At 43.3% G+C, this 20,706-nt stretch overlaps 1 protein-coding gene across 2 annotated transcripts in view; it reads right to left on the bottom strand.

The window, feature by feature from the left end:
• Positions 1-20,706, bottom strand: part of nos1apa (nitric oxide synthase 1 (neuronal) adaptor protein a) — a 139,681-nt gene that overhangs the window by 9,332 nt on the left and 109,643 nt on the right. For both annotated transcript variants that reach the window (XM_068589569.1, XM_068589570.1), the window contains exons 9-10: positions 17,481-17,646; positions 14,535-14,711 (exon numbers count right to left, since the gene is read on the bottom strand). In XM_068589569.1, the coding sequence (XP_068445670.1) occupies positions 14,535-14,711; positions 17,481-17,646 (343 nt within the window). The remainder of the gene's footprint in view (positions 1-14,534; positions 14,712-17,480; positions 17,647-20,706) is intronic.

Genomic DNA, 20,706 nt, shown 5'->3' with positions numbered 1-20,706 from the left:
AGAACTTTGACTCCCCGTTTACTTCCGCAAGACTGTGCAACAACAGATTACAGCGTGCGTTTTAGTGCATGTTATGTTTTGTGCCATGTTATCTTTTAATTACAAACACGGCAGAAGTGTTTTACAATAATTATCTTTCATTAACGTGGATTTCCCCCTCTCTGCCTTTTTCTTCGGGAGCTTCTGTGGATTAACTGCATTCTTCCAACAATAAGATTAGAAACAAACACAGACACGGAGGGTTTGCATGCAAGGCCACTTTCGGTGTGTAATCCCTCAAAAAGAGCTCACGTTTGTGGTTAAATTACACTAATTCACGCACATCTAATCAGTCACTTCTGCACCTTTCAGAATGAGCAGTGAGAGAAACAAAGCAGTGGAAGGAGAGATTTTAAAAAGCATAAAACAAAGCGGTTTGCTAAAGTAAAGAAGGAGAGCGCTTACTCCCACTCATGTTCCAGCAGCGGCTGGCTGGGCTGAATCCACTGACAAGATAACGCAACCTTCTGCAACACTAACCCAAATAGTAAAAGCTACCCGAAAAGGAACACAATTATATCCTCCGGTATAATTATAACTTGGCCGATTCTGTTACTGCGTTTGAACTTGTGTGCTCTACAATGTAAATAAACACAATTGGGTATAAATGAATGTTTTCTTGGATTTGCTTTTGGTTTGTCGACGACGAAAACTGTGTCAGGCTAAAGCATAAAGTCCTACAGGCGTCACGGGGTCGTCTTTAAACAGGTGAACGAGCAGAGCGGCCGACCTTTATGAAGTGGAAAAAGAAAAAAATCAACAATAATGTGTCTTCTGAGACAGAACTATAGTAAAAAATAATAAATAAATAGTGTCTATATTTTACTGCAGGATTATTTTCTCCATTTTAATCAGGAATAATGAGGACTCACAAAATGTAATTATGATTGCAGTTTTCATCGTGCAGAACTGGTAATTGGCCAAATGGGCTCCAGCCGCCCTCTCGCTCCGTGACTGGGGCTCCACTCCGACAGGCAGCCAGCGTGAAGTTGTAATTAGATCGGCTCGGCTCCGGCATCGCCGATCAAAGTGCCAAACTCTGAGATTGTTCTTAGCCGAGGGTAACCCACTTCTGTCACTGAGACGGAGCTTACACTTACACACACACACTTCTTTTGTGATATATATATATACACACACACAAGTATACTTTTTGGTTCCCATCAATATTTTCTCAAAACAAGTCATAAATCTGAAATATCCCTGACGTAAAAGTCTGGAGCTCTACTCTACAAACTGGGAGGAACTTTTGTCCTTGACTTCCACTGCAGTTTCCAAGGTCAATAACGCCACGTTCAGCTCAGTCTTGAAGTCAAAATGGATGACCAGTCCTAGAGGAACATCTCCAGCTCCATGGCCACTGGTAAAGTGAGGTGAACCTTGAGTAGCGATTACAATACGATATTCTCTTGCAGCTGGTTGCACTATTCCACTTCTTCTTGTTCCTTGAGTGTGTTTCTGTCAAACGCGTTTCGAGGATTCCTTTAGGGACAGCTGTGCAAAGATGTTCCTTAACGTCTCAAACGGGGATGAAACCAGTGCAAACGTATTCAACCTGTATGGCCATGTAACAAAGAAAAGAACCACGCGATCATCTCAGGACGCCTTATAATGATCATTATATAATATATCATATTATATATTATATAATAAGCATTCACACTGTGATGAGAGGCGCTTCCATGTGACATCATGAGCATCTAACTTTCATACACCGTAGTTGCACAGCGGGAGCCATTTTAGGGTTAAGTGTCTTGCCCGATGGACACATCGAGGCGGGCAGGCGGGGCCGGGGATCGAACGCCAATCCTCTGATTGAAGGACCCCTGCTCACCACTGCGCCATGGTCACCACCTGTCCGTCAAAGTAATGAAGACAAAGTGAAAACAACAAGTTGATTTCTGGCGCTACAAATGAAAAGGCATTCATTGACGGAGCTCTTCATGCTGACCTGTGCAGCGACGTTCGAGTTGGCAACAGACCAGACGAGCTGCATCAGAGCAGCCCGCTGTACACATTAATCCTCAAGCCAGACAGGATCATTATCACTCACGTATTAAATTAGAGCTCCTCGCCTTATTAAGACGAGCATGTGAGTGTGTGTGGAAAATTATGAATATAAGTTAGGCCACTCATGATGGAAGTTTGAGAGCAGGTAAGTAAAATACTTCTTCCCACATTCCTGTGCACGCACACACACATGCACGCACACACACACACACACACAGAGAGAGTCCCTCATTAATTCTCTACCTTGGTTCATTATAAAATGAATGATTAAGTAGCTGGGCTCTGGTGGGGTCTTCCTCAGACTGATGAGGGGCCGCATGCAGGACCGGATTAATGGAAGAAGTTTCTGATTTAGTGGATTGAACTCTGACTGACACGCTGCCTGTCACGTCATCACTTTGTTCCGGCTTTTAGTCTTTTTCTACTTGGAAAGTGGGCCCCGTCTGGATTTCACTTCCAATTTTATGGCGGATCAGATGCAACATTCATGACTTTCTGTACACGGGAAACTCTAAATATTGAAGATTTGTTTTGAAAAGCTGGGTTGAATCAAAACCAGATTAAATCATAGTTTAACTCATTCAAATCATGTTCCACCACATTTAAAATCTATTTTCAAATAAAGAGAGATTCAATTTTAAACCTCTCTTTAGTTTTTACTCTAATTCTATTGCATCAAAACTTTAAACTGAATTATATAACTGTATGTATTAACTGAGCAAAGCACTTAGAAAGTTAAGGGTCAGACTCAACCCTTTGAGTTTGATCCTGTAGGTTCAGAGGTGAAAATATTATGGAGCTATTGTCTTTTTCTTACTGTCGCTTTTCTTTTTCTTATATTATTTGGTCAGTTTGCTGCAACATCTTTTTCTCAAAAGGCGGAAAAATAAGTTTCCCCAATGAGCAATCCACCAACTAACTGATATTTTAGCTGAAGTTTTTGCTGGCAAACAATTGAACTGTCGGCTGACGTAATGTTACTGGTACAGGATAAACTTCCACTCTTGCTTCTGAGAGACAACAGTCATCATCCACTCGGCCAAGAGTGGTCTCTTGTCAGGAGAACGTGACAGTCCTGATTTAAAATGATGTGTAGGTGCTTTCACTCCACTCTGCTTGGTAGAGAAAGTTAAAGTATGTCATATTTATCAATTTAACACATGTTGAAATGAAAACCTGATGCATTTATCTCCTGCATGATTGTCAATGTGCGGTTGTTTCAGTTGTATTGTGTTCAGTTCCCTGTCTCCTTCTTATCTACACCAAGCTTTCCAGGCTAATTTCCCCCCAAGGACATCATTTCACTTTTAATCTAATCTTATTAGCCAAAATGTTCTTTGTCTCCCGCACTCGGCGGTGCATTGCGGAGGAAGCGACGGCACAGGAGGAAAACTAGGAGCCCTGCAGATGACTTGGGCTTCGCCTGCAGAGCCGACCTCTCTGCGTCACAGCCGACCTGCCCTTCTCTTCTCAAACGGCCGTAAACACAGCATGGACGGCCGACTTCAAATTCCATTCCCCGGAAACATCAGCCAGCATCTATCTAGTCGTGACAGGCTGAGCCTCCCAGTCTGATCGTCAGTCTCACGGGAAGACAGAAGCCCCATTAACTAAACAGATTTGTCTTCTTTTCCATCCCCCCTACGCCCCCTTCCTCTACCTAAAGTAACCTTTCCACTAACTACACCGCTGTTCTTTTCCCCCCGTTGGGCTTGTCTTATTGACAAGAGCAGTGTTTAGGGTACATGGCATAAAAAAAGTGTCAAAGCCTACGAATGAAACTTTGAAACAATCCAATACTGATTACACTCTCGTCAATAATGAGGTGAGTCAACCTACCCCGGCTGTTCAATAGCAGAGCAATTGCAGCCGCAGACCTTTTGCCTTCACGTCTTCGTGAGGGCCCCACAGACCGTGAGCCAGAGAGAGATGCTGACGGCTCCGCCGCACAGATCTCTGCACACAAAACTATTTTCTTTCTTGAGAGCTATGTAGTTTGTGTTAAATGTGTTGCATTTGGTGCAGGCACAATGATTTTATTAGCAGAACAGCAAAAGCATCCAGCCTGCGGGGCATCTACATTGGCTCTACATTGTGAGGTCAGCGAGTCAAGCCAGTTTTGGAGTGGCTGGTTTGGGGGCGAACGGATGGAACAGCCGTGTCGGTTCCATCCGTCTCTTTGACACGCTCTCATGCAGGAAAAACTCATTCACAATATAACACTTCCTCTGCTTTTAAAGAAGAAGAAAAAAGAGATCGAATTAGGGAGTTATTATTCCCCACAAACTCTGAAAGAGCTTGAACCTGATGATTGTGTCGCCCAATGACACAACGTGGACACACAGCCAGTCAAACAGGTTAGTTGACAGGAGAGGGACCAGAAGTCAGAGTGCTGATAGTGGATGGGAAGTTTACATTTGCACATAAAACAAAGTTTTTACCAGGGCAGCCAGAGATGCTGGAGCAAATATTCTTGACAAGTAATGTTAACCAAATTACACACAAAAAAAGAGTGTAAATTTGACCTGATGATGGCGCAAGATTAAAAGAGAAGGAATCACTCCTGCATTTACTGCAACTCATCACGAGGGGGACATAAATGTGTGTCCCAACTTTCATAGCAATTAATCAAATTGTTGACGAGATATTTCAACTCAAAACCTCGAGCTCGTTGTGCAAATCCATTCAGGAGATATTTCAGAGGATGTGTGAAACCTTTCCCCTGCAGTCGGAACTAGATAAATAGGCAGGGGATGAAGCGATTCACCCTCTAGCCATCATGGATATACATAGAAAAAATGAATGCTAATCCATCCAATAGTTGTTGAGTCTGAGTTTTCCTCACATGCAATGTGATATCCTGTCGAAACATTTCCCTTGCAGCCTAAATCATAAAAATGTCGGCACAAACGCATCAACAGTAATGGTCAGCTTTTCAGACTCACCTGGTTTCTTTTCATATGATTTCAAAATAAAAGCACATGGGTAGCCACATATGTAGGTTGCCAACTTCTCCGCTTACAGCGGCCTCATCAGACCACAATGCATTGCAGCCGCAGCACACGTCATGCATTAATTAAAGGGAACACTTAAAGAGCTTTATCTCAGCCGGGAAAGCTCTTGCTCTCTTAAACTTGTAACTCCCGCTGCACATGCATGTCAAAACCCACAACCACATGAAACGAGTTCACTGCACTTGCTGGAACTACTTCACAAACATTCTGGGAAACTACGGACCACACGACAGTAGACGCAGTGCATTACAAAGCCTTATCGGAAAATAATGAAATTCATCAAACATCACAACTGAGCTTCAAGTCTTTGTCATTTAAAAAACGTTGGTCAAGCTCAGCTGGAAAAACAATGCAAAGCACAAGCAGGATAAAATATAGGATAGGATAAAAACAGAAAAGTGCAAACTTGCAGCTTGTAAACCAGACATGTTTGAGTGCCTTCAGTCGTTTCCCTATCAAAGTCATCAGATCAATAATTCATTCACCCATTTGCCAACTTGCTGTCTGTCTGACCCCAAGGCTCCCTAGAGTGTGAGCGTCTGAGACACAGAAGTGCATGTAGTCATAAATGAAGCCGCGGGGGAACCGAGGCGGCAGGAAAACAATGTTGTGTCGCTGTCTGCCTTAAGCAAGAGGGTTTGAACCCGGTGGCAGGCTTTGGCCCAGTTGTGTGGAGTTCGCATCTTCTCCTTGTCTTCCTCCAACTTTGAACGTAAGACATGCAGGTGAGGTCAATTCTAAATTCCCCACTGGTGTGATGTGAGCGCGAATGGCCGTCTGCCTCTACAAGTCTGCCTTGTGATTGTCTGGCTACTCGTCCAGAGTATCTGCTGGGATTGACCCTGTGAAGGATTAGCGGTCACAGATAATGGAGAGATGGGTGGATTTCAAAACCATGGGCAGTTATCTCTTGTTCTGTGGTTTTGGAGCGTTGCTGCCGGGGATTTGCTCCGGTTCAGCCACAAGAGGGTTGGCCACTGATATGGATTGTAGTCAGCATTGTGGTACATCCCAAAGGTGTGGGATGGGGTTGAGGTCCTTACGGAGCTGGCATTGTTTATGGAGGTTTTGTGAAGTTGAAAGACAAACACAGACTGCCGACACATGGTTGGAGAAACACCATTATCGAAAATATCATTGCCGGCTATAAAATGAAGATTCCCCTTCGTTGGAAATAAGGGGTCTAGTCCAGACCATGAAAAATAACCTCACACAAAAGTACACAAAAGGACATAAAGCAGCAAGGCGGTTAATCAAAGGCATGAAAGGCCTCATAGGTGGGACAAAGCTTTTGTTTTTCCCGTGTTCAACACTATCTGTCAATCTGAGTTTGTTCCTAACGAGACAGAGTAAACACGGGGTGCTTCAACCTGTCTCATTCAGAGTCCTAACACATCAAACACGAGGCAAGTTTAAATATTACTGACTAAGAGCTAAACGTGATCAAAGGCGGCTCTTGTCTTTCCCCTTCAGTTCTTGCTCGCCTTAGCGGGAGTTGTTCTCTTAAAGTCGATGCATTTTAAATGAAACGCTTGCATGGTGTCAACTTCCCCTTTGTTGGCTCGCGTACGAAGAAACACAAAGGAAACTGCGTAAAAAAGAGAAGAAATGGGACAAGACAGACGGGCCCGACAGACAGACAGATGTGGCCTCCAGCTGCGCTGCGATTCAAGACCACTTTGCTCTTTTTTAGACCTTCGCATCTGGAGCTCCACATGTTCCGGATTATACACAACGCCGAGCCGCCGCTCAGCACGCCCTCGAGCTTCACACCGCGGGAACATCAAAGCACAAATCTGGTCAGAACACGAGGGCAGCCTTTCTCAAGTCCCCGGGGCCTCCAAATGTTGACTGTTGAGGCAAATGCAAGAAAAGCGCCTCCAAGAAACGGTCTAATCTAACCACGCAGTGGCAGCCAGAGGGTTAGAGAGGCGAGGGGAAGGTCGCCAGTTCAAATCCAACGACCTGATGAGAATATGCTGTAATGCTGTCGAGCGCAGCAACCAGAACACACACTGACCGTGGGGACACAATGTGCTCATCGGCTGCAACTAAGGATTACTTTTATTAGTGACTCATCTGTCAATGAAACTATTCATCATTCCAGTCTATGTTCAGAGAAATGCTTGAAGCTATTTCTTAAACCCTCAAGGTAATGGCCTCAAAAGCTTGTTTTGTCAAAGGTATTTTCAATTTAAAATGATATACAACAGGGAAAACCAAGCAAATGTTGATAAATTACATAGACAACCATTTGATGATCAAAATTGTACATTTTCTTTCCATTTCAATTAATCAACTGACTGTTCCAGCCCTAAAATATACTGAAAGCTGTTAAATGCAGGTACGGTAAGGGATGCTCCCGACGAAGCCGAAGCACACATTCTAACGAATACTGTATGGATGTCATAAGATCGTTCCGTCCTTAGCGGGACTCTTGGCTGTCTGGTGGGCTCCTGTTTGACTCTGATCATTGATACCGAGGTTAGAGGATTAATAGCTCGGCTTTTAAAGTCCTTTATTCCCTCCGCTCGGCTGGTGCAGACATGGACATTAATTTTAAGCACTGCGATGGTCTGTTTGTGAGTGTTAGTTTATACGTGACCCACCGCCGCCTCACGTCTCCGCCAGCATCACTTCACATTAACAAAACAACCTCGGGCAGCTCCTCACAAGCACAGGGCTCACTCACTTAATACGCCGGAGCTGTTTGTGGATGCGTGGTGCACGTTGTTTCAGACTCAGATTTGACTTGGGTGCTCTCAGATGGAAACACTATATAGACACCAGAAACAAGACAGCGCTGTGTGATAGCTGAACATCTTTTTCTAACGCCGTGGGCGTGATCTGCTGCTCTCACGGCCGGCACTCTTTCCACCAGCTTTTAGGAACCCGGCTGCAGGGGTTCGGACACATTAGCGTGCGAGATTTCCTTTTCCTCACCGAGAGCTAGCTTGAACCCGGGCAGCGCTTCAGTGGAGCTCTGGTGATTCAGAATCAGCTTCCCCAAACAGATTCACTGAATTTATGGACTGTTTAAAAAAACATCTTTATAGGCCAGTCTTTTTTTTTTTTATAGATCTCTATCTCTGTTTTATGTTTTGGTTGGTTTCAGTTTGGCCCATAACTCCTTTTCACTTTTATCATCATTTATTTTGTGTGTGAAGCATTTTGTAATTGTGTTTATTTTTTTTAATTTACATAAAAAGGACTTTAATGACTTACTTACGGTAGCCCTTTATATCTGAAATGAAACGATAAATATGAGCTTTTAGCTATATATTTATCGTGAGACGAAACTAATGTGTCAAGTGTTACCGTTATATCGTGGCAGCTATCCGTTTAAAATCTCTGCGTGAGTTTTTCTTCCATTGTGGGGATGTTCAATCAATTAGCAGGACTGCTTTATGGCACTATTGGATTTTGGATTTATGGTGCTTTAACAATGTATCTGTTGAGTTTACAAAAAATGATATATGTATGTATTATGTGACTGAATTAAGTTTTTTCTGTACTCTGTTTTTAGCAGTTGAACACAATATCAGTTATCACGTGACCGGCTCCATCAGCGAAGAACAAAATCCGCTTCGCCCTTAAAAAAAGTTTTGGTTTCCTTCCCTTGGTTTCGGATCATTGAGCTGCTGCATCGTCCTTAGAATGAAAGGATGTCTTTGAAAAAGGCACCAAGTCCCAAACTGTCCAGCCAACAAAGACGTAAACATCCTCAAACTGTTCTACAGTTACGTGAACCTTGTTGTACATTTCACATCCAATGTGCTGGAGCACAAAACCGCAAAAATAAAATGATAATAAAGGTGTCACTTGTGCTCCTGACAGACCGAACAGAACGCGTCACAACCAATTCTGTGTCGGTATGTCAGACGACGGCTGGCTGGGTCTCGGAAAGCGCGTCCCTGCAGGTGACAGACCGAGCTTGTAAGGACGAGTATTGATTTGCGCTGCTCCCGAGCTGTCGCAGTTGTTAACCCCAGTTTCAACAACACATGCCCGTGACGGGGGAATCGATACGAAGTCACCAAAGCCCGCTGTGCTCGGATGGACCGGTTGGCACCGTGGTTCTCAGACGGCAACGACAAGCCCCATCGGACGATTAATGAATGCAGAGAGGAGGGGAAACCGCGGCGTGTGACAGAGACAAACAGACGCAGATAAAGGACGAGATCGGACCGGCAGTTCAGCACTTTGAAGAATAGAGAGTGAAATTTAATCGGTTAAAAGACCCTTTGAGAAGCAAATGCGTTGCGATGTTTGTACTGTGTTGACGCAGCGATTCCACAGTGGGCGCTCCTAATCTTATTTTATCAGATAAATATTTTTCCATGATTTTGAGTTCAATAAAAAAACAATGAGTGTGTGAAAACGGACATAACTCCAAAGTTTTCCTATCAAGTCAAAGTATATACACATCTTTCTTGCAGTATGAACAGAAAACTTCTGAAAACGTGTTCCTAAAGCTAAAGAGACGATCCCGCTGGCTGGTACCCTGAAGCCAGAGCGTCTGTTATGGGAGCTAAAAGCACATTGTGGTGACTCTGATGTAAAGGTAGATGATCACAACTGGCCTCACTCTCACATGTGCACACCAGCAACCACAAACACACACATCTACACACTTGTCACAATATAAATTCATTGAAGGCCGAATCAATAACTAGTTAAAGATGTAGGAATGAGCTCAAACTTTCAAACTTTACAGAACCACACACAGGACTGTCAAAGCGAAAGCAATCTCCCCCCAGCTTATGCGTGTGATCTCCCTACTAACCCCTGAACACAAGGTCCACACACAGCGGTTACAGACCTCCAGCATCTCCATCAAGATAAAGGCCAAAGGGTTGTCGTCTTTTTTTTTCTTTTTTTTTTTAGCAACCACACAGCATGAAACACTGATAGATAAATCAGCAACGAGAGACCGTTTACAGTACGTCTGGCATTTGGGAGAGGTCTGAGGAAGAGCTGGGTTCTAGAGATGACAGGAGAATAAGGTCAAACACATGTGAGAGAAATATAGATGATATGCAAGGGAGCATTCACACCAAAGGCCAGAATAGTGAAAAGTGTCGAGAGCAGGCTGGGAACACGAGAGAGAGAGTTTAGCATAAAGACATGTTCAGGCATGTTAATTGAAACAACACAAGCGAAGGACGCAGAAAGAGAAAACAGAGTTCTTACTCTTTAAATTTATTTCTATACTTATGATCATGTCCTAACAGGAACTAAAATACTAGGAAAATACAGTTTCACCACTGGTTCAAACCAATGTTTGATGCAAAGTGCAAACTAATTGTGTACAAAGCTTTTCACATTAGAACAACAGACAACAAGTCCTAGAAAAGAAAAATAGTAAACTTTGATGTGTTGGACTTTCTTTCTTTTTTCTTCACACAACTTGTTAACAATGGATTTGGGATGCAAGTTTTACCAACTGGCAGCACATTTAAGGCAGGATTTGATTGTGATCATTTGTTTTCAGGGTGCCATGAGGATGAGTGATGACTCAGCAAAATAAACAAATTATGCTATTGCCATAATCTCATAACAGCAGGTTTAGTCTGAAGCATTTAGGTTTGTACAAAATCACATTTGACAGGGAGCTAAAAATGCAACACCTCGCTGGCACGTTAGTTCTGTTTACTGTGTTTGGTTGTGTGTGGGCACCGGCTTTGCCTCTGGACTTTAACAGACCTCGCTGTCTCTGTTTGAAATAGTCACGTTTGCGGGACGAGGGCACAAGAAGGAGGACTGACGTAATTCCAAATATTTTTTTTTTCTTCCTGATAGCACCTTCACATAAATCACTTTCATAATGCCCGTTCTGCAGAAACGTCCTTCTAGGCCACCTCTTTCTGCATAAGTCAAAAATGTCATTGGGCCTGATGTTGAAGTAATGTCTTACCTGATAATGTAATGGGGTTCTTTGATCAAATGCGATTATTGAATCACAAGATGTGGTCATGTTTTTTTAAATCATTGTATTGTCAGTGTGAAGATGTGTTTAACTGCTGATTCATTGCAACAGGTCTGAATATATATTTGGTCAATTTCAAGGGCTGTTTCATTCCATTTTAAATGATCACATTATCTGATGTTGATTGCTGAAATAGGAGTCAAATGGTACTTATAGATTCTGTTGCTGATTGGAAATTAAATATCTGTTTCTAATTATTATTTCAGCATTAAGCCTGTTGCTTATCTTTACCCTGATGTTGTGCTGTCTGTCACACTTCAGATGCAGCGTCAGATTTTTTCACGTGTTAAAGCCATAATAGTCATGATGTAAAAAATCTGAATAGAAAACGAAACGAGAGAAGATGATGTGGATCAGAGGGTGTCAAACCGAGAGAACATCCTTCAAACCGACACACACGTCGGATCTGGGTGTCGAACATGTTAAAAGAAAAGCGAGCGCTTCAGAAGAACTGACGAACTCTAACGGCTGGCGACACAGAAAGAAAGGGAAGCGAAGAGTGTAGTGGGTGTGAATATGGTTTAGGGAGTTTTTCAGTGTGTTTTAAGATCATTTTTGGTAATTGATTCAATATGAATGAAAACAAAACACCTCAAGTGGAACATGTGATGATGGGGCACCTTCGTGGACATCAGGCGCCGACCATGAACCACGATGTCCACAGTTTATGTTCGGCCCAGGGGTCTGTGTCTCCCCTCAAGTCCTGTGATTTGTGTAATAAAGATCATAACAAGAATGGACATACAATTTAAGTTTTTTTATTTTTGTTCCACTATTTTTGACGGTGGCTGCTCGTTAATTCACGGAGCATCATCCTGCCAACGTCTAGATGTTCTTGGACCCCGTTATCCTCGGATTGGGTCTCTGTTTAAAGATCGGTTTATGCAGCCCGGGGGTATGATTTCCATAGTTTCATTTCGTATTTTAATTTCACGGACTAAATGTCAAATGGCCCTCGGTTTGTGTAGTTTTGATAGAACCGCTGACTCCAACACACTTGACAGAGACTGATTAAGTTGACGCTAATTTCCAAACAAACTTTCAAAGAAATAACATCTCTGATTGAATCTCTACTATCCTTTTATACAGACATGTTCAGAAAGGGAGTGACTATCTGAGAGTTAGTTCACTGGACTCTCACACAATTGGATTGATCCTATCCGGCTGAAGCTCTTTGAGAAAGATAGTGAGCCCACTGAGAACTGGCCTGATTCCCCCTCAGATCTCTGCAGCTTCTACTGCTGCCAAATACTGGCCTGTACCAACCACGGCTCTGATAAACTGGAGCTACAGTACTCAGACAGAACACTCTGTGGCCGTCATCATGAAACAAAACGAACACTTTAATACCGCATTGTGCTCAGAGATGGGTTCAAACGAATGAGACCACTTTTGGCCGTCATGGGCAAGCCGCTGTTCTGGCACGAGGGAAGAGCTTTTGTTTACGGGAGGAATGAAAGAAACAAACAGCATTCCTCGAGGTCCAACTAATCCTGGCTTTACATAAATTAAAAAAAGCTGGGCTAAATGTGTGGACAAGTGAAGAGAGTGCAAACATGCTCTGACTACCAAGTCAACAAACTGGGATGAGACAAAAAGAGGGCAGCCTGCAGAAAAGTCAAGGACGGAGAAGTTCCACACTTCTGTGGGATGGCACAGAAAACACAGTTTGTACGTACAGTACAGATGCAGATTTTTGTCTAAAAATAGTCTTTGAATAATAATTATTATTATTATGAACTCTCCAAACAGAGGCAGTAACACAGTTCCTTGCCGGATTTGGCTGAAGTGTTCATCCGAAGAGTCACTTTTCTCTCCAGCAAGGACAAGAGCTCATCTGTCTCTCCGGTCCCCAGACCCTGTCGTCTTGTTCCTGCCAGCATGACTGACAGTTGCGCTCCCTATTATGATGAAGTGAAGGCTTGCCCCTGAGCTAACCTTAGCTTTTGGTAAAATTCCATGTTTACATCTCCACGATTAAAGACGGGCGAACTCACAGGAGGAAAAGACTTTGAAGATAAGCTCCCTGATTTTGTGACAGAACTCTCAAATTGAAATTAAGCAACAGAGAGCTGGGTGGAGACTTCGGGAGAGTGTGTGTGATATATATCTACGGATTTGAGGTTTGAGCGTGTAATGAAGAGAGAAGGCAAAAAGGAAATGAAGAAAGTAAGATTTTAAAGAATAAGTGTGTCGAGATTAGATTCACACAGTTGTCTCTTGAGACTTGGATCACAGGTGTGACCAGGAGGGAATACGTAAGGTGATATAAATATTCCTCAAGTGTAATTCCCCAATAAACTATGAATTTAACAGCAGCAAACCGAGAGTGTACGCACTGGCTCCGAGTGAGGAACAGCGTGCACTCATCTGAAGCCGGACCAGCGGTTGTTGCTGCTGCCTCCTACATTCACGTGGCTCCTCTCAGCTTCCGGTTCAGGACTTTGGTCTCAACCTGGGGCCCTGATCCAAGACAGGACCGTCTGACGGCCCTGACACTTAATACAACATGGTAACAATAGTAAATAAATAATTTGATAAATAAAATATATATTTTTTGGTGTGAGAAGTATGTCAAAGTAGACACATAGAGGGGAGGTGTGTGTTCTTATAGCAACTCACCCAGTGTAAGAAGTAAATGAATGAATAAATGTGGCTAATAGCATTTGGCTACCCGTGGCAGCACTGAACGCATAGCACCCCAGCCAGTGAGCAAGGGAGACAATCTGGAGCCAACCCACTTCTATCAAAGTAAATCAAGTTGCTAAGGTTCTCCTCCCTCTGCTAAGAAAAAATGTTAACCCTAACAACACATGAGTGGCTCATTTGTCTAGGATCTCTACATTACCCAACCAGATTCACTTTGCCCTGATCAGGACAACTCAAGTTGCCTTTTCCGCCTCCACTGAATTAGCTTTCATCTGTTCCGAGTCTTTCCTTTCTCTGATATGCAATTTCAACTACGTTACACCTTGTACATATAACTGTGAAAGAGGTTAGTTCACTACATGGTTATTCCTACAGGGTAGTCTCTGTGAAAGGACAGAAACAGGTAAAAAGGCTGTTGATTCTTTGGGGGAGCAGGTTAGTGTGTTACACTGCTATTTCATCTCCCAGACAGTCTGGAGTTCCCTGTCTGTTGAGAACATTAAGCAGCCTCAGGGTCTCCTCGTCCCTCCCCCAGCCAAAGATCTCCATCCCCTCCCCCTCCTCATCGTCCTCGCCGTCGTCCTCGTTGTCGTCGCTGTCGTCCGTGTTCGACTCGTACTCCGAGGCGATGCCTGACTCGCGAAACCTCGCGGCAAAGTCCAGGATGCCCAGAGATTTGATGTCGCGGGACAACAAGTTCACCGTGCCCTCGGACACCTCCTGGCCCTCGTTCTCGGGCCAGTCGGCCTTGCGCAGCGGGGGAGGCGAGGGGAGTTGAGGAGGCCCCGGGAGGAAACGGAAACGCTCCAGGTTGAGAAGACACTTGTCCCTACCTAGGGGGCTTCCTAGAGTCCCGTTGGAAGACGAGAAGGCGTTGCCGGTCCCGTCAGTGGGGCCCAACGCGGGCAGGTTGAGGGCGGACATGTCGGGTTTGGGTGTTGTGGGGTCGCAGAGCACTGGAGGAACTGTAGACCGGAAGGTGATCTCCAACAGGCTGTCCTGAGATCCCACTGCAGAGAGATGAGATGGAACAACAGGGGAGGGGAACAGAAAAAGTGATGCATGAGCAAAGGGAGGGAGAGACAAGGAAGAAAGGACACACCATATTTCATATTACATTCAAAACCGTGCCTTGATTTAAATTCATCTGCCATCACCATCCCAAACCCACGACAGGAGAATAATATAAGAGATATAGATATCTGTGAAAGGTGGTGGAAAGCAGTTCCTTAACAACTCTAACAAAATAAATCACTAAGTTACCAATAAATCAATGTTGTTTTGGGTAAGCAGGAAAAAAAAACAACGAGCATGTTTCAAAGCATTTCATCATCGTCAGGGCTGCTCAGTGAAACATGTATTTTTGAGAAAGAACCTGCAGCTCAAAAATTGAGAAAATGATACTTTAAAGGAATATTTGTAATAATAATAATAACATCTAATGAGCCATACACATTAATAGTTTGTAGTTTGCTTCTCCGTGGAGGATGGAGCTGTCGTCGGTTTCACAGCAGTTTTAGTGTTCTCAAAAATCAGTAACAGCACGCTAAAAAACAGCCATGGAAACTTCCCTTAAGTATAATCCGTTTCCTCTTCGTTTGTGCGACGGAAATCTAAAAGAGGATTTGTGTCAAATCTGCGGCGCGGTTTTATCAGACACACAGGGAGCGTGAAAGACAATTTTTCAGGCCGAACAGCGAGCGAGAGGGAAAAACTAATTAAAAGATGCGTTATAAAGAAAGTGGGGATTCAACCGAGCGCGGTCCCGCGGGTAAAACAGCTCAGGGGGCAGAGTTGTTGGGGGGCGTGTTGATGAAGGTACTGGTGAGAAAATCAAATATGATCCAGGAAGTCATGCACAGATTCATGTGTTTAATGGCTTATCACCTGCAAAAAACAACAACAACAACAAAAACCCCGCTGTGCAACACTTTGTTAAACTCACAAACACAATTTCAAAACCCTGGGAACTTATTTTAGAACCTCAAACGTCTATTTTAAGAATATTCCTTTCAGAGGATCCCACATCTTCTCAGCCATAGCCAGACCATGTGTCAAGCTGTAGACTTCTACTAATCGCTGTGTGATAGACCTCTTTGTGACAACAGAAAAAAAGACATTAATGAGCTCCATCAGGTGGGGGATAATGATGCTGAGCCAACATGCACCAGCCCAGCCCTCTTGAACTGACCATAATGAACCGTAATTGAAACTATGAGTTGCATATCTGTGTTTGAGTTGCATACATGTGTCGTGAGAAAGGTCTGTTGCATCAAAAAGGATGGATCTTTGCATTTCTTCATGTATATTTTGAGATTCCATCATATATTTTGCATCCCTCATCACATTATATTTTTCTGACCTTGAGCGAAATGCAGTTCTTTAAAACATGTTCAACATGCAGAGGTGGCAAAGAGACAATATTTTCCCCACTGATTTGGGGATTTTCTGTCTGATAAGATACACATAGTCTCTCGCAAAAGTGTGAACTGGAGGGCAGGCTGGACTGTGATAATACAGACAAGATGGTGCTTCACGGAGTAGTCAAAAAGGCCAAACAAAGAGTGAAGCTGTTGATAGAGACAGAGGAGACAGGAGGTCGTGGACAGATACAAAACAGCTAACAAAACATGTGTGGTGCACGATAAACAGAGCATTCCCAGTTTTACAAGAGTACTCACAAGCTTTAGCAAACAAGACTATTTGCTACTACTTATATATTTGCAATGTCTCTTCATCTGGTCTAATTCTTAGCGGAATCTGCCGAAACGATCTACGGCTCACAGGTGGCCCCGGAGGCTCCTCGAGCTCAGACTCCAGTGAGGCCTCCGGCAGTCAGACCCACATCAGGCTTCTTTGCCCTCGGCAGGCGAACAGAGCACCAGCAGGAGGCTAAAAGCTCAGAGACCAACAACACCCCCTGCCAAGAGCCGAGCTTCGGCTCACTGCTCCGTCAGTCCCTGCTGGGAGCCGACACCGACACCACGCCGCCGGAAAGGAGGGAGGGAGGCACGAGAAGCCAGGGCTGAGTGGAGCGGACCGTCAGACCCTGCTGTAATATCATTCGTGCAAAATGTCTTTGTGAAAGGGACCTCAAGACGGGGAAGATAGTTGCTCCAAATGGTGCAGAACTCATGGGGCTATATGCGTCTGCAATACATTCTTGGTGAATTCGCTCTTTTAGTTTATTTCAGTTGCATTTTCAGGACTTTGTTAAAGGACTTCTGAACACTCTGAGATAGATATGATAGTTTTCAATAATATTTGTGTTACTTTCTCAAGTATTTATTTATATATTGTGGATGTATTCTGGGATTGTTTACATCAGATGTACTGTGATGCCCAACTTGAGCCGAAGGCAGGGTACATTTCTACTGTTTAAACAACTCATAGAGAGGACAGTGCTGTCTTTGCAGAGGTGTGTGTGTGTGCGATCTAAGTTATTCTAGTAAATAGGATTTACAATGTTTTTTTTACATATAATTTGCACATACTGACCGAAATATTATTTTAAGTGAATGTTTGATAAGCTGTTGATAATCTATGCACATATAATTCATGCTAACTTGTCTCTTCACTTTACTGGGTCTGAATGGTGGTGAGGTGTTGCTGTTATAACGTCTATTAGGCTACCACTTACATAAAACTTATATTCTGCCCGAGTGGCCCATAAACATGTGTCTGTTTCTTTATAGCCGTTCACTTTTACAAGTCAACAAGCGTGCACTCGTGGATATAAACTCCAGCATGCAGAATGTACGTGCATACGTCTCACTTACTGGAGTTGGGTCCCGACATCTTGAGCTCCAGCTCCTGAATCTGTTTGACCAGCAGGGAGATGTGCTGCAGCAGGTCTTTGTTCTGCAGCAGCAGCTGGTGGACTCGAGCCTGGGCCTCCAGCCGAGCCGTGGCCTCCGCCGTCAGCTGGTCCTTCAACAGGTGGACCTGCACACGAGGAGGTGAGTCAAGATGGACAGATAGAGGGAGGAGACAAGGGGAGGAACACATGCTCAGTTGAGTGTATACAAACATGTTCTCTGGGTCAATACTTAGAAAATAAACACTACTTTTAACTCTTATCTGAATTTCCCAAACACACACACACACACACTGCTCCACTTGAAGACTTTAACTGTGTTGACCCAACAAACACAATTTTCTTGTCAGAGAAATCCAGAGTGAGGGCCTTCAAATCTCGAAGAAAACACCAACCAACACTTCTTTGGTTCCAACAGAGCTTTTGTTGAGCGGATATATTTAATTCTACATGACAAAAAATGTGCCGTATGGTGACATTTGGACACTTACTGGTGTGTTGCATACTGTAATTGTGCATTTTGTGTCTTCTGAAGTCTTCTTATTCTTCAACTTTGGGATTGTTAATGTGGTGTTGCCAAATTCTATCAAAACTTTTTTAACCAAAGCAAATTGAATCTTTTCAAAATGTAAGATACTCTCCTCTCAGGCCATGAGCAAGAAAATGTTTCTGAGCTGAAGGAAGATGTGCCAAACGATTCAGATGAGGGTGATAATAGAAGAATCTGCTTCTTAATTAGAGGTAATGAATTTGGAGACAACAACATTGTCTGACCTAAAGGGGCTGGATTTTAGCACACATTAAAAAATTGATGAATGAAGAAAAAATATCTATCAGATATGGGAGAAATATCCACACAAAAAAAAACACTATCTTTGAGGGAAGATGGGCAAAATCGCTATCGCAAAAATGATTATCATTATTGTTAAAGGCCACTACCTTGGAGCGACTTGCAACAGGAAATGAGAGGCTTTAGGATTTGTCCGGCTCAGCTCAGCAGAGGGCGGCGATTAATCAATCGCACCGCATTTTGACTGGCCAGTAATTAATTAAAGCAACACTTGAAGGGAAAAAAAAAAAGAAACGAAAAGTGTTGTTCCAGTCGGAGGCAAACAGATCAATCAGTGACAATCTGTTGGGGGAGCATGAAGAAAAGCTCACAAGCAGAGCTGCTGGTTGCTCACGGGGCTGAAGTTTGATAATCAATAGCTGGACACGTTTTACAAGAAGCATCGAGTCAAAGTCGTTTACAGTTAGATACTGACCAGCTGACAAGGGACAACTAGAAATAAAAACATAATGTAATGTAGAACATAACATATAATGTATTAGTAAGTATGCATCAGTAAAATCTGCACTTATCTTTGTCGTTTGAGTCACTTTTCTAGCAATAAAGCCAAACTTTTACTGATACCTCACTGGTGTCCTTGGGGATGAGCATATTCTGCTTTCTCTGTTTTATATTTTGTGAAAGTCTCCCTCTGATGGTGACTTTTGGGCAAATTGTCTTCCTAAGCTCTAAAAAGAATAATCAGCTAACTAACTGATAATTAAAAGTTATCTTTACGTTTTTTCTTATATTCAACGTCTATTTATGTAGACTTAGATACATTCACACTTTGATAGTCTGTAAGGTACAGAAAAAAACATGATTGATAGATCTTTAGATCTTTGGTATCTCTGTGGCTTCACATCCGTCTATTAATTTGTTATTACAGGCGTCTCAGAGCTCCGGTGGCTGCTCTGATCCTCGAGTAACCTTCGTGCCTCAGTCTGCTGTGGTCTGCAAAGATTAAAGCAGAGACTCCATTTCAATTTCAGACTGAAGGCTAAGACTTCTTTAACATTCTGAATCATTTATTACCGTGCACGCATGTCCACGTGCACACGCTTTTGTGGCAGCAATGAGTCCCCCTTTTTACTTCAAAGTACCCTCCAAATCAAATATTAGTGGCTCCACCTCACCCGACTCAGCCACCTCCAAACCTGAGCACATAATTGCTTTCAACAATTTGAAAGGAGAAATTCTCAAGGTTTCCAATCACAAGAATGGTTCAGAGGAAGCCCAGTGTGTTGAAGGAGCCCACTCACTAATGACTTTCTGACAGGGGAGGCTGCGTGGCTCCCGGTGCTTTGATGAAGCTCAACTCTGGAATGTGAACATCGTCCAGCAGGACTTCAAATGATGGCGGTGTAATAAGCGAAAAGGTACCGGAGAGGAGAATGTCAGAACACGCTTTTATCCACCGACACAACGCGCATGTTGACAAGTAAGGAGCCTCAAGTGACTCCCACTGTTGACATGAGGAAGAGTTCTTCTTTGTCTGGCTTCTTGTCAGTTCTCCACTTTCTCCTGTGTTGTGAACATACAAAAAGCCTAATCAGAGCGCGCCAGAACAGGTGGCCATAAAATATCGCGTAAGGCAGCTAGCTGGTGTGAAGGGCCTGCAAGAGCAGTGAATCAGGAGGCCTCGTGTGGAGGTACGAGTCGTTTGAAGTCATAATGGCTCCCTGCTCTCTCATTTCAGCTTGATGTGGTACCCGGGGTACCGAGGATGTCTCGGCTCTTGACGTCAGAGGGGACGCATATCAAAGGGGCATTTGAAACACTGCAGAACATGCTCCAGAAAGTCCTTCAGTAGTTCAGGAGCCATCTGAAAATCGATTAAAAAAGCTGAGATGAGGTTGACTCCAGATGTTTACCATGTTTGCTTGAGAGTAACGAATAGACTGTTGTTCCAATTAGTGCTGTATCTAGTCATGTAGCACATGTTGTGTTGTTAAGTACATATGGTATTCCTGTCAGTATCTCGCTCACAGGGTGGGCGCTTCTGCTTCCAGGACCTGATTATGCAGCAAAATGAGGTCCATGTCATTTCTACTAACATATATACACAAACGCACGTACTTATATACTGACAAAAATGTTTAATCATGTCTTCAAGTGGACTTTTTTTTACTTTGTACTTACATGTATTTCATTCCAGCATGACTGGATTATACTAGAATAAGTTTTAAAATACCTCTCGTAATTACTTTTACTTCTGAGTAACCACTCGATTATACTACAATTTGAGCGCTTTTCATCCGTTCAATTGTTTTGTTTTGTTTATTAATTCTTGACAGACTAACTGAATTGTGTCAGCGCTCTCAGAAACAAGCAATCGACATCACTATATCAGGAGTAT

The sequence above is a fragment of the Clinocottus analis genome, unplaced genomic scaffold (assembly GCF_023055335.1).
Source record: "Clinocottus analis isolate CAN_PGR_092001 unplaced genomic scaffold, fCliAna1.0.p SCAF_23, whole genome shotgun sequence".
NCBI classification, from domain to species: domain Eukaryota; kingdom Metazoa; phylum Chordata; class Actinopteri; order Perciformes; family Cottidae; genus Clinocottus; species Clinocottus analis.
This window is presented reverse-complemented; position numbering and strand designations above follow the sequence as displayed.